This window comes from Gobio gobio (assembly GCF_949357685.1).
Source record: "Gobio gobio genome assembly, chromosome: 8".
Classification (NCBI taxonomy): Eukaryota; Metazoa; Chordata; class Actinopteri; order Cypriniformes; family Gobionidae; genus Gobio; species Gobio gobio.
The window spans coordinates 46,722,818-46,744,460 of record NC_137114.1 but is presented as its reverse complement, the minus strand read 5'-3'; the positions used below and the strand labels follow the sequence as shown (position 1 = coordinate 46,744,460).

The 21,643-nt window shown below is 41.0% G+C and overlaps 1 protein-coding gene across 1 annotated transcript; it reads right to left on the bottom strand.

The window, feature by feature from the left end:
• Positions 1-12,504: 12,504 nt before the first annotated feature.
• Positions 12,505-18,337, bottom strand: LOC307129893 (uncharacterized protein). The gene is made up of 2 exons (XM_079822693.1): positions 18,184-18,337; positions 12,505-14,195 (listed from the first exon to the last, which is right to left on the bottom strand). Exons 1-2 carry the CDS (start codon positions 18,278-18,280, stop codon positions 12,994-12,996), a joined length of 1,299 nt encoding a protein of 432 aa, XP_079678819.1. The 5' UTR covers positions 18,281-18,337; the 3' UTR covers positions 12,505-12,993.
• Positions 18,338-21,643: the final 3,306 nt, after the last annotated feature.

Sequence of the window (21,643 nt, the reverse complement as noted above, 5' to 3'; positions counted from 1 at the left end):
TGAATTTTCCATCGCATTTTTTAAGAAAACATGTCGCATAATCAAGGATTTTTGCCTGCAACAATCACAAAAAAAGCCGCATTTTTCTGGAAGGACTGTCCGGTATGAACTGTCATGTTACATGAAGTAGAAACATTATGAATGACTGACACTTGCTTTAACATTGTAATGAAGAAAATGCGGATAAATAATGCAGTTGTCATTACACGTCAGGATTTTCTTGCGATATTATTGCCGCCCGTCATGTGTACAGATTCATACATGAGACGCACTTTCAAACCCTGACATGCAAGTGGTTGCCGCGGTAACGGACAACAATACCGTAACGTGCTGACGTATAGTCTAACTTATTTGAGGAAATCCGTTTATAATAGGCTTTTAGGTCTGAACTTATTGGTCCTGCACTGCTTATTGATTCAGTTCATTTGAATGAAAATCGTATGTATATCCAGGCCAGTCGCGACAAGACAGGCAAACCAAGCAAAAGACAACGACAGGTTAAGAATAAAATGAAACGACAAACTGTGTGAGCGCCCCTTTGATAGTCAATGCAGTAAAGTGCAATGACACAGTTATCGGGATCCCCCTTAAGGGGGCCCCTCTCAGTAGTCGCTGACAGCAGCCAGCCAACCACGCAATCTCTGCTGCCGGCAAAATACAAAACCTCCTCGACAGTTATCATGAAGTGGAATTTTATGCTTCAGGAAGCCAGAAAAGAAAAAAGAGAAAGGAAGAGGAGGATAAGAAAAAACAAGATAGTGGTAAGTGATAAATTACACTGGATAAAATAGCTCTACTTGTCTTGTACAAAAATGGTGCAAGTTTGCAGCAGGTAGGCTAGCAAAAATATGTTTATGTTAGCTATTGTTACCTGCCTGACGGCAAATGCTGCTTGTAACGAACAGTTAGTGCAACTTTTTTTTTTCGAACGGATGGACGGAATTTGGTTAAATACTGTAATATGTTTTTTAACGGGATAAGGAAGACGCAGATCTGTTCCAGAATCACCGTATTTAATGACATGACATTGCTATAGCTTTGTAATAGGTTTTGATGAAAGTGGCATAGCATGCTATACTAACTATTATTTATGCTATGCATAAATAACCTGGAATAGTTAATATAGCATGCTATATTAACTATTATTATAAACATTATTTAATCAGAAAGAGGCAGAGGAACATGATTTTTTTCATAGCTTATCTTAATGTGCTAGTGTCGGGATATACGGTAGTGACAGTTTGCAAATATGACATTATTTTTATAAGTTACCAATGGATCTTGAACAATTACTTTATTCTGTGTGGCAATTTTTACACTGTTACATTTTGAAGTACAGTATCAGGACAGCCCACGTTTTACTGGTACTGTTTATTAACTATTTAACAAGGTATTATAGTCATCTGTTGCAACTTTATAATAACCATCCAGATAATGTTAATAGACAGTTTACAAACCAACTAGTAACCCTTAAGTATTTCCAAAGTGATAGGAATATCTGGTCCGTCTATCTATGTAATGTTTATAGATGTTTAAAAAATGGTTACTTAAAGGTTTACAAAAAAAATTTCATGATACAGTGGTGTTTTTTGCAAATGTTTTCAAATTTTATGCACAGTATATGCAACAACAGTATTTGCACTGTAAACCTTTTTATTTATATAAAGTGTGGGTGAACTTAAACTGTATGGCTATGCTGTGGTTCCTGAAGGCTTTGCTTGCGTGCGGGTGGGGTGGGGGGTATTGGGGGGCCTCCATATCCATTTTGCTTGGGGCCCCAAAATTTCTTCAAACGGCCCTGTGTATATCAGATATCTGATCTATTTTTAGTGGCATTCAGTGTAAGGATTTGTCTGTTCATAGATTAGGTCAGTTCTCTTGCGCTGCTGCTTCGCTAGCATCGGCATCGGGAGTTAATGCAGTTTGAGCCAGCGGCTCGCATTGATAAGGCTCTGGGTCTGTGTCTACAGACAATTCACCCTCCTCCAATTCAGGTGAAGGTAGGAGAAATGACCGCTCTGTTGCAAAGCTGGCGTCACTCCAGTCATTCTCCATCTTTGCGACTCGTGAGTCAGACAGCTGTCAATCAATCCGTCACTGCGGGTCTCAGGTAAACGTCCTCCGCTCAGCCCCGCCCTCGGTTCGTCCCCTCTGTCTCCGCTGGGCTCTGCCCACTTTTCCAGCATTTTTTTTAAATTGCCAGTGGGTGGAGTTAAGCTCTGAGCAGGGGTTTAGTTACCCTTTAATGATCTACTGCAAAATAGAGAGAGCTTTGGTGAGAAGTAAACTAATATTTATTTACTACATTAGTAAAAAAAAATGTGGGTGGGTCCTCTCACAGAAAAATGTTACTGGAGTAGATGTCATTTACATTAAGTAGCCTACAATATATCGCCTTGTTTACTAAATATCTGGTTGGGCCAGACAAAAGTACGGAAATCACTGAATCCTTTACAGATGCAATAGTGTAGGGGTGAGACGTATGGCAGAATATTTTGACTCAAATCAACCCAAATCAACTCACACTCACTTTTCCCATCGCATATTAGATAGGAAATGCATTTATTTTCAATAAAAATGAAGAAAATATTAGAAAAGTTGAAATAAAGCATCTAACTTGTTTAATAATAAGTGTTTATCAGTTAGGGGTAGGTAAACAGACATGTGCTGAATTAGTGATGATAAAAGGGAGTGGGTCCAATATCACTGGTAGTATAAAGCGGGTGGGTCTTGTCCCACCCACATACAATGGTTCCGACGCCCATGGAAGTGGGCAACGTTGGTCAAGAATGTGCATTTACACAAAAACTGACCAGTGTACACAACTCTTGGATGCCATCTTTTTTTTCTAGCTCAACTGTCACAGAATGGAACGCACAGGATTGTGGGATATTAAAGGCAGCAAAGGATACATTTATGCTGCCTTCAAAACTCGATCAGATGAAGGTATCTCAGGAGGCAGGAAGTGAAGCTAACATTAGATTCGGACGTGCCTTGATGCCTTCCTACTTTGAAATGTGTCCTCCGAAGGCAGCATTTTCCAGGTTTCAGATGCTGCCACAGAGTGTTTCTGAAAGAGAGTTGTGCAGGTATGACATCACTTTGTACGCCAAAACATGGAAGCGCGTTAGCATTTTAACACTTCCGGTTCCATTGTCTCGAAGTCAATGGGTTTTTTAATGGGATTTTGTTTAAATGGCTGAAATAAGGTCTGTGGTGAACAAAATCTCAAGACCACTCGCGTAGCTACGGGTGGGCCTGGGTGGGCCTTGAGCCAATCTCAAGACAGCCTAATGAGTGATTCTGTTGCAATTATCACAATACTTTACCAAAAAAATAAATCGTATTATTACTTAATTCTTGTTTGTCGTATAATGCAATGATGACGAAATGCCCGAAGCACATTTCAAAGTCAGATTGCGAACAGCCCCTTGCCCTGCCCCCCTTCACAGCAACGAGCACATTAGCCGTTACACAGAGGGACACCAGCTAGGTATGGTTAGTTAAATTAAAATGAAGCAGAACAACTTACTAAAGTTTGTGTCGAAAAGACCACGAACGCAGGAGGAAGATGATTCAAATATTCAGGAGCTATCAATCTCGAGTAGTAAGGAGCTCAGCTCTGTTAGTGTTAACATTAATTCATCACCAGCAGCGCTCCAACATCCAACGTCTACCTCCGCTCCTCCACGCCAGTGTACAGGTACATACAGCCATGTATTAGGCTAATAGGCATACAAATGCGCAATCATGAAAATGAATGAATCATAATTTACGATAGCAGCGCATTCATTGTTTCAGACTCGAATAAGCCTAGGGCCAGCACTGAGAACCTAACAGATCCATCCGACTTGTCCACCATTGATGACCCTGCAACCCAGCCAAAATGCAGTACATTTCCAGTCATCACTATAGCAGGAAAAGGAAGAAGTTTTAATGTCCATTGGTATGAAAAGTTCCCATGGCTAGAGTACAGAACTTCGAGAGATGCTGTGTTTTGTAAGCCATGTCGCCATTTTCTTGAAGCGGCCACCGAAATCCGATTTACAAAAACTGGCTTTCGAGACTGGAAGCATCTCTCCCAGTGTTGTGTTAAACACGAGGCTGGCAGAGCACATGCTACAGCACTGGGCAGGTCTGAAGGATACAGTCAAAGCCATAAACCAGGACGGGGAAATATAATTAACCAGCTGCACAAAGATGCTGTCTCATCGTTTGTGGAAAGGAATAGAGAACACATTAAAGTTGTAATATCTTATTTTATTCTGTGCAAAACAAGACATTCCCTTGTGTGGACATTGTGAGACTGAAAATGAAGAGGTACTGAACAAAGGCAACTTAGAATTATTAAAGCTGCTCTCCAGCTACGACCCCGAAAGAAAAAGGCGACTGGATGAATTGCCTTGAAACGCGAAACTCACTAGCCCTGATATCCAAAATGAAATACTGGAAATCGCAGCATCATTAATTATCCGCAAAATGGAGGCGGATTTGCACGACGAGACTGACACATACTATGCAATTTTGGCAGACGCATATAAAGATTTGTCAAAACAAAGAACTTGTGGCAGTGTGTATCCGATACATACATAAAGGGCTGTTGAAGGAAAGGGCTGTGGGGTTTGTAGAGACAGGGGACATGAGCACAAGTGCTATATCAGCAAAGATCCTGGAAGTATTGGAGCCGTTGCAGCTGGATCCAGCTTTGTGCGTTGGATTTGGGTTCGATGGGGCATCGGTTATGTCTGGCAATAAAGGAGGGGTACATGTGATTTTAAAGAGAACCTTTCCTCACGCAGTATATGTGCATTGTAATTCCCACCGCCTTAACCTCGTCCTGTGCACAGCATCAAAGGTGTCTCCTAGCATATAAAATTTTTTTATGTCATTAACAACTTGCATAGTTTCATGACGGGGTCTCATCGACATGCTAGATTTATGGAAATCCAGCAACAGCTGCGGCCAGGGAAAACAAATTTGGAGCTAGAGAGGTCAGATGACGCTCGTGGTCAACTGCAGTGAGTAAAGTACTGACACTTTTGGGTCCTATATTGGAGACTCTTGCCGAATTTTATGAAAGCTCAGGGAAGACAAAACTTGAGGCCGACTCACTACTGCTACAAATGTTTTCTACTTGTAACGTTCAACAAGTTGTTTGAAACCAGTGACTATGCCACTAAGGGCTTGCAGTCTGCCAGTGCTACTATATCAGTAACAGATTGCATTGATCTAATCGAAGGGCTTAAAGAGAGCTACACTTCATTCAGAAATGAAGAACGTGACCTCGATAAAGAACTGATGATTTGATGAAAAGGCATGACATTGTGAATTGGGACGTCACTGGGGTGCGAAAGAGGAAGTTGCCAGCTAAGTTGGGCGATACGCTGATAGACTCTACCGTGGGCAAAGCACCTGTCAAGGACAACTCTGACCTGAAACAATTGTGGAATGACATGCTAGACAAACAGATCATGGAACTGAACACCCGTTTTAAGGATGACACGTACGGGTTAATGAGAGCTGCCGCTGCTTGCTTGCCTCAGTCGAACACCTTCGCTGTTAAGGATTCTGAACATGAGGTGTTTGTTCAGCAGCTGGAAAGAAAAGTGTCATTTCCATCACTTGTGGAGGTGCTCGATGCATGCCCGCACGACATCATTCCAAGAATGAACCGTCTCCTACGAGCTCTCATCACAATACCCATAACAAGCTGTACTGTCGAACGATTGTTTTCAACTGTAAATTGGATAAAAACTGGTATCCGAGCAGCAATGTTGACACATAGACTGAACTCTTTGTCCCTGCTCTCCTTTGAACGAGAATTGACTGAATCGTTGGACTATAATGAAATAATTGCAGTGTTCAACTCTAAGCCCCGTCGTCTCCTGTTATAAATGATGTTTTATGAACAAAGTTCGGGAGGAGCACGTTCAGATAATTGACACAGGTGGAGAGCACTCAGCTAATCAACAATAGAGGTATATATACACGCAGCAGTCTTGCCTCCATTCATTGACAGTTTCCAGCATGGAGGGCATTTCCGGCTGGTCGCCCGGCCTGCCCGCCCACGCTGTCTGCACGGCTCGAAGCAACTCTACAATACTAAAATCTTTTCCTTACAAATTTATAAGCTATCTAAAAACCCCTTTCGGCCGCTTCCATCAGCATTCACGAGCCAACCGCGAGAGCAGTGCTCGGACAGTGTAAAGGAGTGCACACAGCACAGACTTGCAACAGGGAGAACTACAACAGTTCCTGTCTTAAGATAATGTATTACAGCTCTTTTACTTTTCTTTTCTTGCGATCTTTCCGCCTCTGTGTACTACAGTACAGGCAGATACTTTTCACACAGGAGAAATGCGTTCATCATGTACGCGCATGCGGTCGCCGTGGTGATGAACGATCAATTTACTTGCTGCTGGTAAAGCGAGCGAACGTATTGTGAGGCTAAATCACTAAAATGCTGTCAATGCAACAGTGCATATTACGCCAAACAATCAGCTACTAGTTGGAATCAGCTGATAATCACCGCCTTGATTCAATACTTCTCAACTTGACGCTCACATAAGCTCACAGGGCTCAACACAGTGCGACCATACTCGCTTTGTGACTATAAATAGACATGTGCGAACTGAACAATGTATTTGGGAGCACACGCTTTCTTAAATGTAACATCAATACCTTATAGTTGGGCAGGCTATTGTATAACAAGCGTATCAATGATTGTTATACCATCTTAAATATTTATATAAATATATATATATATTTTTATGAAACAGAAAAAATACAAAAGCTATGATTTCATTGAATTAATGTGAGCGATCACGTTTCTGAATGTGGCACCGTTGTGCGTTCTACTGGCTTGAACAATGCTTCAGAATGCTTCAGTTCAGAGCATTTCACAATCAATGAATAGCATACATTTATGCAAAGCGAATTCGTATCAACAATGACAACATATTACGATATAAATCACAGTAAAGAAAACGGTGTATACTGTTATAAGACTGAATTTTCTCTGTGGCTGCGCCACGCCTCCGGAATAGCCTCCCTCGGCATATCAGATCTTGTGAATCCTTAGGATGTTTTAAATCTGTGTCGAAAACACATCTCTTCTCTCTTGCTTACAACTGCCCATAAGGACTGGGAGTTTGAGGTGTGTGTTTGTGTTTTGTGTGTTTATATCGGGGTGTTTTGTCAACGTTTTATTAGTACTGTTGAGAGAGTAAAGCACTTTGGTCAACTTATGTTGTTTTTTAACGTGCTATAGAAATAAAGGTTGTTGTTGTTGTTTTATCTCTTTCATATGAATTTGAATGAGCATCTGCAATAATAAGACATAAACATTTCAAAATAAGAGTCCATTCGGTTACACAATGTGTTTCTCCATTTGTCCGTCTAACTTTTTCTCCTTTTTCTCCCACAGGAACTCAGTTTTCTCTGGCTAATTTTCTCCACTGCCACAGCAGTGCTGTTCCCTCGGCTCCCACAGGAGCTGAGTTTCTCTGGCTAATTTTCTCCTACTACAGCAGTGCTGTTCCCTCGGCTCCCACAGGAGCTTCGTTTCTCCGTCTAATTTTCTCCTACTACAGCAGTGCTGTTCCCTCGGCTCCCACAGGAGCTTCGTTTCTCCGTCTAATTTTCTCCTACTACAGCAGTGCTGTTCCCTCGGCTCCCACAGGAGCTTCATTTCTCTGGCTAATTTCTCCTACTACAGCAGTGCTGTTCCCTCGGCTCCCACAGGAGCTTCATTTCTCTGGCTAATTTTCTCCTACTACAGCAGTGCTGTTCCCTCGGCTCCCACAGGAGCTTCGTTTCTCTGGCTAATTTCTCCTACTACAGCAGTGCTGTTCCCTCGGCTCCCACATGAGCTTTGTTTCTCTAGCTAATTTTCTCCTACTACAGCAGTGCTGTTCCCTCTGCTCCCACAGGAGCTTCGTTTCTCTGGCTAATTTCTCCTACTACAGCAGTGCTGTTCCCTCTGCTCCCACAGGAGCTTCGTTTCTCTGGCTAATTTTCTTCACTGCCAAAGCAGTGCTGTTCCCTTGGCTCCCACAGGAGCTTCGTTTAATCGGGCTAATTTCTCCTACTACAGCAGTGCTGTTCCCTCTGCTCCCACAGGAGCTCAGTTTCTCCGGCTAATTTTCTCCACTGCATCAGCAGTGCCATTTTCTCTGCTCCCTCAGGTTCTCCGGCTAATTTTCTCCACTGCTACAGCAGTGCTGACCCCTCTGCTCTCACAGGAGCTCAGTTTCTCTGGCTAATTTTCTCCACTGCCAAAGCAGTGATGTTCTTTCCCAGAAACCTCAATCCTACATGACGGCCTGGAGATGTTTAAAGCATTTTACTTCTCTTATAAACATACCGTTCCCTGATTTTACTCTCCTTTCAATCACCTCATTTATTTTCTACCTTAATACATCAAAGGTTACTTGAGCTGCATCCAGTTTTTCCACAATTGATGTACGGCAATTCCTCCCCCAAGATAAACAATTCACCAACCTCTCTCTGATCAAAGGGATTCAAAGATCCCAGCCCACCCGTCCCGACACTAGACAACCTATAACGCTGGTATCCTCAAAGGTATTGACACCCTCCGCACAGACTACCAGCCCCTCAATACCGCCCGAACACTCAACGCCATGTCCTCCTAGCTTTTCTGGTTTCCTTAGATGCTTGGATTTCATCTACATTTTCAACCTCTCATCGCCAATCTAATCATATCAGTCAGAATCAAATTCTGCATTATTTTCTGTTTAACACTGTGAAGCTGCTTTGAACCAATCGGCATCGTAAAAAGCGCTTTAACTAAAGGCGAGATGACTGACCAGTCAGTTCTGGCTTAATTTTGAATGGAGAAGTTCTCCCCTGGAACCCCAGTTTCAGATGAATCTAACAAAACTGTGACACGCTTTTGGTTCCAGAAACACCTCAAATCCGTTCTCCAACCATCAGGGGTCCCAGCAAAGAACTTTTCAAGCCACTCCTTCCGTATTGGGGCAGCAACCTCAGCAGCTCAAAAAGTCCTCTTCCAACAGCAGATCCAAGCTCTCAGGAGATGGTCCTCCGACGCTTTCCAAAGCTATATCAGGACCAATCGGTTCCACATCAAAAAAGCCCACCAAACTCTTATTGACTAGTACACAGTAAGAATCTCCCGACCAAACACTCTTATCTTTCTCCTTTATGTTCTCAGGTTCCAGTAAGAAATGGAAAGTTTCCATGGACGCAGCTCAAGGGGAAGTTCCTTACAGCTTGAAAGAGTGGAACGTTTCCGTGCAGTATGAAAGAGTGGAAGTTCCACGCAGTACGAAAGAGTAGAAAGTTTCCACGCAGTACGGAAGAGCGGAAGTTCCACGCAGCACGAAAGGGCAGAAGTTCCACGCAGCGCGAAAGAGTGGAAGTTCCACGCAGCGTGAAAGAGTGGAAGTTGCACGCAGCGCGAAAGAGTGGAAGTTCCACGCAGCGCGAAAGAGTGGAAGTTCCACGCAGCGCGAAAGAGTGGAAGTTCCACGCAGCGCGAAAGAGTGGAAAGTACGAAAGAGTGTAAAGTTTCCACGCAGCGCGAAAGAGTGGAAAGAGTGGAAAGTTTCCACGCAGCGCGAAAGAGTGTAAAGTTTCCACGCAGCCCGAAAGAGTGTAAAGTTTCAACGCAGTACGAAAGAGTGGAAAGTTTCCACGCAGTACGAAAGAGTGGAAAGTTTCCACGCAGCGCGAAAGAGTGGAAGTTCCACGCAGCGTGAAAGAGTGGAAAGAGTGGAAAGTTTCCACGCAGCGCGAAAGAGTGTAAAGTTTCCACGCAGCGCGAAAGAGTGTAAAGTTTCAACGCAGTACGAAAGAGTGTAAAGTTTCCACGCAGCGCGAAAGAGTGTAAAGTTTTAACGCAGTACGAAAGAGTGTAAAGTTTCCACGCAGCGCGAAAGAGTGGAAGTTCCACGCAGCGCGAAAGAGTGGAAAGTACGAAAGAGTGGAACGTTTCCACGCAGCGCGAAAGAGTGGAAAGTACGAAAGAGTGGAAAGTTTCCACGCAGCGCGAAAGAGTGTAAATTTTCCACGCAGCGCGAAAGAGTGTAAAGTACGAAAGAGTGTAAAGTTTCCACGCAGCACGAAAGAGTGTAAAGTTTCCACGCAGCACGAAAGAGTGTAAAGTTTCCACGCAGCACGAAAGAGTGTAAAGTTTCCACGCAGCACGAAAGAGTGGAAAGTTTCCACGCAGCACGAAAGAGTGGAAAGTTTCCACGCAGCACGAAAGAGTGGAAAGTTTCTACGCAGCACGAAAGAGTGGAAAGTTTCCACGCAGCACGAAAGAGTGGAAAGTTTCCAAGCAGCACGAAAGAGTAGAAAGTTTCCACGTAGTACGAAAGAGTGGAAAGTTTCCACGTAGTACGAAGAGTTGATGTTTCCACGCAGAGTGGAAGGCTTCCACGCAGCAAGTAAATGTTTTAATAATATTTTTAATATTGTTGTCTCTCCCATGTTTCTCTTTTCCCGTTTCTCTTGCAGGCAATCCCCCGGCACGATGCGCCACAACCGCCCTCAGGGGCTTACCGGTCAAGCAACCAGGCCCTTTCTTGAATGCCAGCCCGCCAAGCTCTGCACTTCTTGGGGGGTATTTAGCCAGGCGGCTGTCCTATGCTTTAGCATTTTTGGGGGGTACTCTGGGTTCGGGCCAAATTCCGAGCTCGAAGCCCTCCCCCCGGACAGCACGCCAAATACGCATTTAAACTATTCTCCATAAATGATATGTAAGTGTGAACTCGTGAAATGATGTTTTATGAACAAAGTTCGGGAGGAGCACGTTCAGATAATTGACACAGGTGGAGAGCACTCAGCTAATCAACAATAGAGGTATATATACACGCAGCAGTCTTGCCTCCATTCATTGACAGTTTCCAGCATCCCTCCACCACCCCTTCTCCACACTTTTATTTTATCAACTACTTACATACACGGGGGGTACTCTGGGTTCGGGCCAAATTCCGAGCTCGAAGCCCTCCCCCCGGACAGCACGCCAAATACGCATTTAAACTATTCTCCATAAATGATATGTAAGTGTGAACTCGTGAATCACCAAAAGTAAGCTATCTGCATTTATCTACTATGTAGTTGCCTGGTCACTGTTTCTTTATTTCATGTGGTTTATGTGGCCGCTGAGCCAAACTATGACGAGTATCGTTCTTACATACTGTCCACTAATGTTACTGTGCTTTCCACTACTGTCGTGCTGATTTGATGATAGTGTTGTGTTGCGTCTGTAAGATGTGGCCGCGCACCGTGCTAATGCTGTTCTTGCCGTTAACTTCTTAACACTGACATTCAGGCATGTGGCTCTGATTAAACAGTAGTGTTTTCAATCAGATGTTGTGTTGGTCTATTTTTTATAACAGATGCATTTTAGGCTAGGCCCACTCGATTTTCTCTGGGCCCACCTACATTGTGATTCCTGGCTACGCCAGTGCTCAAGACACGTTCACATTTTATTCTATGACATAAAGTACATCAGTATTACCCCATCGTGATTTTTTTTAAACTGTTACGTATCTTGAAAAAGGTTTTTGCTGGGTGGCTACAGAGGCTGTCAGGGAGATGTAAGGTTAGAAAAGGTAAGCTCAGTCCGCTTTTACAGCCTTATTATGCTCATAATTGTGCTCTTATAAAATAATCTAACTCAAATGTTCCGGGAAAATGTTTTGAGATTAAAAAAAAAAGCGTTGTCAGAAGCTTAGTGATGGTGACTTTGAAGTCGAGTGACCGTGGTGTAGTCCATTTATAGCTTACCTTTAGCTTTTAACTTCTGGCGACTGCATTTAGGCTTCAAAATGAATAAATTAATTAATGTTGTGTTCATCTGTGATAAAAGATGTCTCCCTTTACAATCACTAAAACGCTGTTGCTTTGTCAGTTCATCTCACAAAGTTCTGTTATAATCAATGAAGCTGCCAACAATGCTCAATAAATCTCTTACTTACATCGTGTCTACACTTTGTTTGTTAATGAGAGGTTTCGTGAGCCTGCAGCATAAAAAGTCTGGCTTTTTGAGCGGTGGGTGGATTCTGATTGGCCATTGCATTCAAGAGATCAACAACTACGTCTGTGATTGGCTACATTGTTCACCGCTGCAAAAACACATTGTAAATAATACATTTGATTTGGCTAATCTGGTGTACAAACCAAATGTGGCTCACAGGTGTTGCAGCAAATGTGGCTCAGTTATCTTAAAATATATCTGGGTCAGTTTTGGCAAAGATCTGGGACAGTAATCACTGGTGACTCTGAATGTGAACCTAAGGTGGCCAACACATGGCATAGCGAATATGGCCAGAGTACATTTGGTTGACAATAATACTGTACATCCCAAACATATTTATTACAGTATTAAGAAAGAATGATGAGTGACGTGAGGATCTAATACACACATGATGATAACCTAGATGACGAAAAGCTGTGATGATTAGTGTTTATTAAATACATCAATCAAGACAAGGTGTTGTTTCTGTTTTATTTCTCATAATTGCATGTATCAAAAGACAATTTAGTACATAATTCAATTACATGAATATATCTAATTCTAGAAAGAATTATTTAGACACAATCCAATCCGACTTTATTTACACTGTGAGAGTTGTTGACTGTTGAGTGGAAAAACTTGTCACAATTCTATTCATATTTATTTGTACAGCGCTTTTCACAATACATATCGTTTCAGTGCAGCTTTACAGAAACTGCATTTGTCTACATTACAATTTAGAGTGATCTGTTATCAGAGGAGACTGTGTCCAAGTTATGCATTTCAGAAATATACATATACACATCACGCAGTTAGCTAACAATGTATTAATTTAAGCCAGAAACCGTGAGCTCATTTAAGTATTATTACAAGTTGTCAACATAAGATGTCAACTAACAGAATATGAGCACTTGTAAGGTTTTTCTCCAGTATGAGTTCTTTGGTGTCGTTTCAGATGACTAGATTTAGTGAAGCTCATCCCACAGTCACAACACACGAACTCTCACTCCATCATGTGTTTTCTGGTGCAGTTTTAACCTGCTCAGCCATGAAAAACTCTTTCCACAGAGAGAACACACATGAGGTCTCTCATCTGAATGAACTATCAGGTGTTTTTTTAGACATGATGGCGATTTAAAATCTTTACCACACTGATCACAGTTAAATGTTTTTTCTCCAGAGTGACTGAGCAGATGTCTACTGAGATGTGATGGGCGAGAAAAACTCTTTCCACACTGAGTGCATGTATACGGTTTCTCTCCAGTGTGAACTCTTTGGTGCCGTTTCAGCTGACTAGATTTAGTAAAGCTCTTCCCACAGTCACAGCACACATGATCTCTCACACCTGTGTGTGTTTTCTGGTGATTTTTAAAATTGTTCAGCCGCCTAAAACTCTTTCCACAGAGAGAACACACATAAGGCTTCTCATCTGAATGAACTTCCAGGTGTTGTTTTAGATGTGATGAAAATTTAAAATCTTTGCCACACTGATCACAGTTAAATGGCTTTTCTCCAGAGTGAATGCGCAGATGAACATTGAGAGCTGATGCTTGAGTAAAACTCTTTCCACACTGAGTGCATGTGTACGGTTTCTCTCCAGTATGAAGTCGCTCATGTGATTTCAGGTGTCCAGACTGAGTGAAACTCTTGTCACAATATGAGCACTTGTAAGGTTTTTCTCCAGTGTGAACTCTTTGGTGCCGATTCAGACAGTCGGCTCTAGTAAAGCTCTTCCCACAGTCACAACACACATGATCTCTCACTTCATCATGTGTTTTCTGGTGATCTCTAAAACTGTTAAGCCGCGGAAAACTCTTTCCACAGAGAGAACACACATGAGGTCTCTCATCTGAATGAACTATCGGGTGTAGTTTTAGACTTGATGATGAAATAAAATCTTTACCACACTGATCACAGTTAAATGGCTTTTCTTCAGAGTGAATGCGCAGATGAAAACCTGATATTTGAGTAAAACTCTTTCCACACTGAGTGCATGTATACGGTTTCTCTCCAGTGTGAATTCTCATGTGTGTGTCAAGGTTTCCTTTTTGTCTAAAACTCTTTCCACACCGAGAGCAGGTGTGCCGCTTTTTGGCTTTTGTTCTTTGAGTTTTAAGGTTATGATGTTCCTCCTCCTCTTTCTTTACATCATTTAGTTTGTGTCGTTGCTCCATCACTTCCGTCTGGTCTAAAATAAACATATAAAGTAGTCAGAATCAGTTCAATGAGGTTAAATGTGAAAATTATAAACACTTAGCCGAAAACAAGACACAGTCTGTGTGAGTATAAAGTATCGGTAACACTTTACAATAATGTTTCATTAGTTAACATGAACTAATAATGAACTGCACTTCTACAGCATTTATTAATCTTAGTTCATGTTAATTTCAACATTTACAAAAGTTGTATTTGTTAACATTTGTTAAGTAACGTGAACCAACAATGAACAGCTGGACTTTTTTTAAATCAAGCATTCTGTGTTAGTTCAGGCAGGCCATGTAGTCAAGCTCCGCTATCAGCTGATTGGAAAAATTCCAACCCCACCCATATCAGCTGATCCGATTCCTTTGCTCTCAATTGGCAACTCTCAAACAGAGCGCCTTACTTAAGCGCAGCTTCAGTTCAGTCTGCCTGCTTGGCTGCTTCCACTGCTTTGCAAACCACCTCCTCCCCAGCTCCTCCTTAAACTGTGTTTAACTTAATCAATGTCATTCTGTTGTCACTGATGCATGCTCTGTTCTCAATGGGTTTAAAATATGGGAGGTTGTCCCTAGAAGCTGCTTTTCCCAGTCTTGGCTTTTCATAGAGCTCATGAAAAGGATGGGGAATTTAGAACCGAGCCATATCGCCAAATGTACATTTTGCAAAATATGCCAATAAAAAGTTGATTAAATGTTTGCCTATGGTGTTTTTGACTTAAGTGGACCAGACTGAACTAACATTAACAAATATTAAAAAATATTGTAACAAATTTATTTTTGATTGTTAGTTAATACATTAACTAATTAGAGATGCACCAATTGATCGGCCAGGGATCGGAATTGGCCAATTTTCTGCATGATCGGCCGATCAGTCTCACGTGTCTCTGATTTTGAGCCGATCCGTCTACATGCGGCAGTGAGCACGAGCGCGGCCGCGACAGCAAACATGTCGTTGGCATGGAAGTTTTTTACTGTGAGCTAAAACTGTGAACACACACACACTCAAAGGTGTTCACAGCAACCCGTCAAAATAAAAGTTTGGTTTAACAAAATTAAATTGACAGAAATATATTAGGCTACTGTTGTAGCCTACAGTAGATTTAACGCAGGGCTCCAGAGTGCGACTAAATGGTCGCATTTTGCGACTAAAATTTTACATCCAGTCGCACGTGCGACCAGTAAATTTGCCTGCTGTCGGTACTGAAAAAATTAAGAAAATACACTTACTAATTATAATTGATAGACGTTATGTCTGGCAAATTCTATCTTTGCCAGCCGTTTCTATATGAGATAATATTAAACCATTTGTCCGTGATGCATTTTTGCCATTCGCAATCCAGAAGAGAGAGAAAGCGAACGAGCTCTCTCACGTGGAGCTACAGCGCGACATCCTTCCCTTCACAGCCTTGCGCTGTCTTTTCTCCTTAAACCTAAACTAAACGTCAGATTCAGTGATTGTTGTAAACTGCAGTCTCTACTGTTGCTAAACTGCGGGATGTGTTTGATAATAAAGAGCTATTAAATGCACAATAATCCGAAAGAGACGCTGTTTCCAACATCAAGGCGGCTTATGTGTGTGTGCTGCGAAATGGACCAACTTGCACTTAATATTTTAGGCTTTGTGTGCGCGTCTCTAAACCATCAAATAAACAACAAATAGCCGGTGTCAAAATGACCGGATTGGAGAGTAGTTATTTTAACAGTTTATATCTTAAATGGGCGTAAATAGTTTGGAGAAATAGGAGAATATGATATTATTAGTTCTACATTCGATCGGTCTTAAATGGGCAGCGTCTAATAAACCTGCTGACGATTGAGCCATTAATTCGAATCGAACAAAAGGCAAAATATTCACATCTCTTGAATTAATAACTTTAGCTTTATAAGCATTAATCTATCAATTTATACAGTGAAAACTATGCAGTGTTATTTTACATTTCATTACTTAATTAGCTTTCTTTGTAGGTTTGTTCTTTCTAAGTAATTTTAATGTTAGCAGACCTTCCGAATGCCTGCACACTGGTCCATTTACAAATAGATGTTTTATATTTTTGTTCACAAATTGATGCTGTTGCTGACATTTTAACATTCAACTTGGTGTTTTCCTAAACAAACATGGCACTGCTGCCCATTTCACATAAATGTAACCTGTAAGGCATTCAGTGGATTCCAGTACCACACAACATAGTAGCAGAACAACTGAATTAAATGATTATGTTATCATAGCCATACAGCCCTTTTCGGAAAAGTGAGAGGCAGGTTCTTTTTGATGAAAAGAAGCTTCTCTCCATTATAGCTATGAGCCTGTTTCTGTTTTCATCTACAATGTGTGACACTGAGCTAACTTAGGCATGTGCGAGACTAGTCGCTTAAACGTTAGTGCTGCAAGACGACTTGGAAAATACTAGTCGTTTACATTTTTTTGGCACATTTAAGGTTTTGCTTTAAATATATATATTTATATATATATTACAAAGGCTATGTTTAAATCACTGTCGTGTTAATGTTATTTCTTAAATTAATATATTATTTTGAAAAGTGTATATCTGAAGCAAAACAAAATCATTTAATTTTACCTCAGGTTTTGCATGCGTTGGTTTCCTCTGGCGCTCGCGGAGGCTTCAGATAAATCTCCACTCGGGTGAAGGAGGATTTTGAAAGCTTAACACAAAACTTTTCCATTTTCTTCCATGTCATGTCAAACTAGTATAACAATTAAGTTTGCTTAGGCTTGTTATACTACCGGGGTTAGGCTAGTCATTGCGCACATCCCTACTAAACAGCCCTTCACTTTCAGCACTCACTACCAAGAGGTATCTGACTGCCTCACGAGCGGTTAAGCTTGGTTTATACTCGCCGCGTCCGCACTAGCGCTCGGGTGCACGCGGCAAAAATGAAGCCATATTATGGCAGTCGTGCGCTTTGAGAGCGCGAGACCCCTTTGCACTTGGCGCCGCTGTGTGCGGGTGTGCACGCCGAATTATGTAACTTTCACTTTCATCTGAAGATGCGTTGCCATAAAGTGGTATCGGGTGCGGTTTTATCGGGGTAGTTTTACGAGTACGAGTACTTCACAACAGTATCGGACCGACACCCGAGTACTGGTACTGGTATCGGTGTCGGTGCATCCCTAATTAGTATACGTTTTTAAAAGAAGCCATTTTCGGCTTCAGTTTCGGTTTTCGGCCAAGTGCATCCTAAATTTTCGGTTTCGGGCCAGAATTTTCATTTCGGTGCATCACTAATATATATAAAAAACATTTAGCTGTGGTACTGAAATTGGTAACGAGTACCGCAAAAGTTTTATGGTATTGTTACCGACTACTGGAATGTTGGTACCGTGACATCCCTAGCTGGCAACATTTATTACCCAATTACTGAACTATTATTTGGAGGAGTATTGTACACTTCAGGTTTGTTCAATCATAGGATATTTTGACTTTTGTAAGACAAGTAAAAAAGAGAAAAAGGTCAATTTATAATGTTTTGTTTCATAAAGCAACTGATTTTCAGTTATTTGTTATTTATACTTCTTTCCAGGCACAGAACACTTATTTTTTGAGAGTTGTTTAAGTGAGAGAAGATCCTGTGTAATGTTTAATAATTTATTTAATCATTTAAAAAAATTGCTTTGAAGAAAAAGTGGATTTTTGTTTGTATGCTGTCAATTATAGTTCTTAGAACGAAAATCGGAATCGGCAAAAAAACGGCATCGGCCGATCTCACTAACAAAAAATCGGAATTGACCAAGAAAATTGCAATCGGTGCATCTCTATAACTAATGTTAACAAATGAGACCTTATTGTAAAGTGTTAAAGTATATTTGATGTGCAAAGGTCAGTTCTGTCATTCACTAAAAACTGATCAAATATGATCATTTAGATACATTTCTCTATCATTTATCATCCATATACTGATAATTATTTCACAGCTACTAAAGCAGTCAATAATGAAGAATCAAGAATGGACACCAACCTATTTGTTCCTCAGTATCTTCATCTTTTATTCTGGATGGTTCTGGATAACTCATGTCTTCAATCTCCTCTTTAATCTCCTCTTTAATAAACTCCATCTTTAACAGTCACACAGATTTCAGCTGCTACACCTGGAGTTTGTCCTTCTCTTGTAGGATGATGTGAATATTCCCAGTATTTATTGGTGAATTGTTGTGGGAGGGGCTTCACTGCAGGTGTGAACTGTGATCACTGTGAGATACTGACGCCCACAGGACCAGATCTGGAAAAATCAAAGATAAGTTACTGAATTTACACTGAATTACCAGAGTTGACCAGACCTGGCTCATTTTGTTAATATTTTTTTCTGAAGAAAGACAAACATAAATATTAATGTAAGCCAAAATATTAAATGTCATGGATGTATATTTACTTAGTAATCCACAATTCTTTAGAGGGGGGTCAATATGACAATTTTCACCTGAGATTCTGAGCCAAATTACAGGAGGGTAAAATTTACTTTTAAAAAGATGGCAGCTTTATTTTACTTTTAAACAGAGATTGGTAGGACTATTAGTAAAATCTGTCGACTTTAACAATCTTTGTTGCATTATATGCCAACAGTGACTGTTCAAAAATGTAAAAAAACACTTATTGTTTTTTGCCCCAGGTTTGCATGCCTGTAACTCAAGAAGTATTAATGATATCCTAAAATCCTCTTTTATTCTGGTTCTTTTCAAGCATTTATTTTGGTATCTTCATTTTAAAGGCTCCACAGTGTTTCCCTTGGATTTTTTCCAGGGGCGGTGGTAGACCTCCCGAAACTACTAGTGTCGCGGATACGTGGTGTTGTCATAGACGCGGCGTGCAGTAGGCGGTAAGTTTGGTAAATAAATATAAACATTTATTTATACATCACACAACTATTTACAACACAAAAGCGGTTGGCTTTGCTTGAGATGTTTCTCCGGATTTTGATGTTTTTTTGTTTTTTCACATTTTTACCGCTAAAGTTACTACATGGAGCTCGCAAATCCATTTCTTTTTAAATATATTTCAGGGCTCAATGAATAAGACATTTTTCCAGAGGTAAAAATTTTTTCCTGCCCTGCCAAATTTTCACTGGCCCCACCACAAAAGTGCAAATAAATACAGCAGAACAAACATATACAAGTGAAATAAACAGTTATTTTCATGTAGGTCTAAGCTAGATTGTCAGGTACAAAAAAAGTTATCAAATGTAAAATATCACTGCATAGTCTGCATAAAATTATATATGATCAAAACACAGCCGAAGAAGCAGCAATGTGCGATATCATGTAAGCAGATGAATATGTAAAATAACACGATCATCAACATTAAACAGCATATAAATCAAAACTGCCTAATGTTATTGAATGAAATGTCAACCCACGACGAGCTCTAGGACTGTGAAGCTTTGGGGTGTTGATGAACTTGATCTACTCCATCTGTGTTTGATCATCCTTCATCGGTGTAGTCTTTTACAAAAACATGATTTTCTCAGCTTTATGCATAAAATGTTGCTTTTTCATGAAACTTGCAACAAGTGTTGATTAAAAAATAGAATGTATGAAGCTAGAATAAAGCAGAGGGTACAGTGCCTAGTGAAAGTATTCGGCCCCCTTGAACTTTGCGACCTTTTGCCACATTTCAGGCTTCAAACATAAAGATATGAAACTGTAATTTTTTGTGAAGAATCAACAACAAGTGGGACACAATCATGAAGTGGAACGAAATTTATTGGATATTTCAAACTTTTTTAACAAATCAAAAACTGAAAAATTGGGCGTGCAAAATTATTCGGCCCCTTTAAGTTAATACTTTGTAGCGCCACCTTTTGCTGCGATTACAGCTGTAAGTCGCTTGGGGTATGTCTCTATCAGTTTTGCACATCGAGAGACTGAAATTTTTGCCCATTCCTCCTTGCAAAACAGCTCGAGCTCAGTGAGGTTGGATGGAGAGCGTTTGTGAACAGCAGTTTTCAGTTCTTTCCACAGATTCTCGATTGGATTCAGGTCTGGACTTTGACTTGGCCATTCTAACACCTGGACATGTTTATTTTTTAACCATTCCATTGTAGATTTTGCTTTATGTTTTGGATCATTGTCTTGTTGGAAGACAAATCTCCGTCCCAGTCTCAGGTCTTTTGCAGACTCCATCAGGTTTTCTTCCAGAATGGTCCTGTATTTGGCTCCATCCATCTTCCCATCAATTTTAACCATATTCCCTGTCCCTGCTGAAGAAAAGCAGGCCCAAACCATGATGCTGCCACCACCATGTTTGACAGTGGGGATGGTGTGTTCAGGGTGATGAGCTGTGTTGCTTTTACGCCAAACATAACGTTTTGCATTGTTGCCAAAAAGTTCAATTTTGGTTTCATATGACCAGAGCACCTTCTTCCACATGTTTGGTGTGTCTCCCAGGTGGCTTGTGGCAAACTTTAAACGAAACTTTTTATGGATATCTTTAAGAAATGGCTTTCTTCTTGCCACTCTTCCATAAAGGCCAGATTTGTGCAGTATACGACTGATTGTTGTCCTATGGACAGAGTCTCCCACCTCAGCTGTAGATCTCTGCAGTTCATCCAGAGTGATCATGGGCCTCTTGGCTGCATCTCTGATCAGTCTTCTCCTTGTATGAGCTGAAAGTTTAGAGGGGCGGCCAGGTGTTGGTAGATTTGCAGTGGTCTGATACTCCTTCCATTTCAATATTATCGCTTGCACAGTGCTCCTTGGGATGTTTAAAGCTTGGGAAATCTTTTTGTATCCAAATCCGGCTTTAAACTTCTCCACAACAGTATCTCGGACCTGCCTGGTGTGTTCCTTGTTCTTCATGATGCTCTCTGCGCTTTAAACGGACCTCTGAGACTATCACAGAGCAGGTGCATTTATACGGAGACTTGATTACACACAGGTGGATTCTCTTTATCATCATTAGTCATTTAGGTCAACATTGGATCATTCAAAGATCCTCACTGAACTTCTGGAGAGAGTTTGCTGCACTGAAAGTAAAGGGGCCGAATAATTTTGCACGCCCAATTTATCAGTTTTTGATTTGTTAAAAAAGTTTGAAATATCCAATAAATTTCGTTCCACTTCATGATTGTGTCCCACTTGTTGTTGATTCTTCACAAAAAATTACAGTTTCATATCTTTATGTTTGAAGCCTGAAATGTGGCAAAAGGTCGCAAAGTTCAAGGGGGCCGAATACTTTCACAAGGCACTGTATGTTCTTTCTATTGATATATTGCATGTTTAGATATTCTGTGGGCCATGAAACTTGTGAAAATGACCATAAATGCTGGCGGTGACTGGCAAATTTCAAGTTTACGTTAACGACATAACCGACTATGTTTACGATGATACTCAACATGACAGGCATTTTGATATAATTGTGTGAATATTCGCGTGCTGTGAGACGCATGGCCATGTTTATGTGTGTTGTTGCTGCGCTTTGCGAAT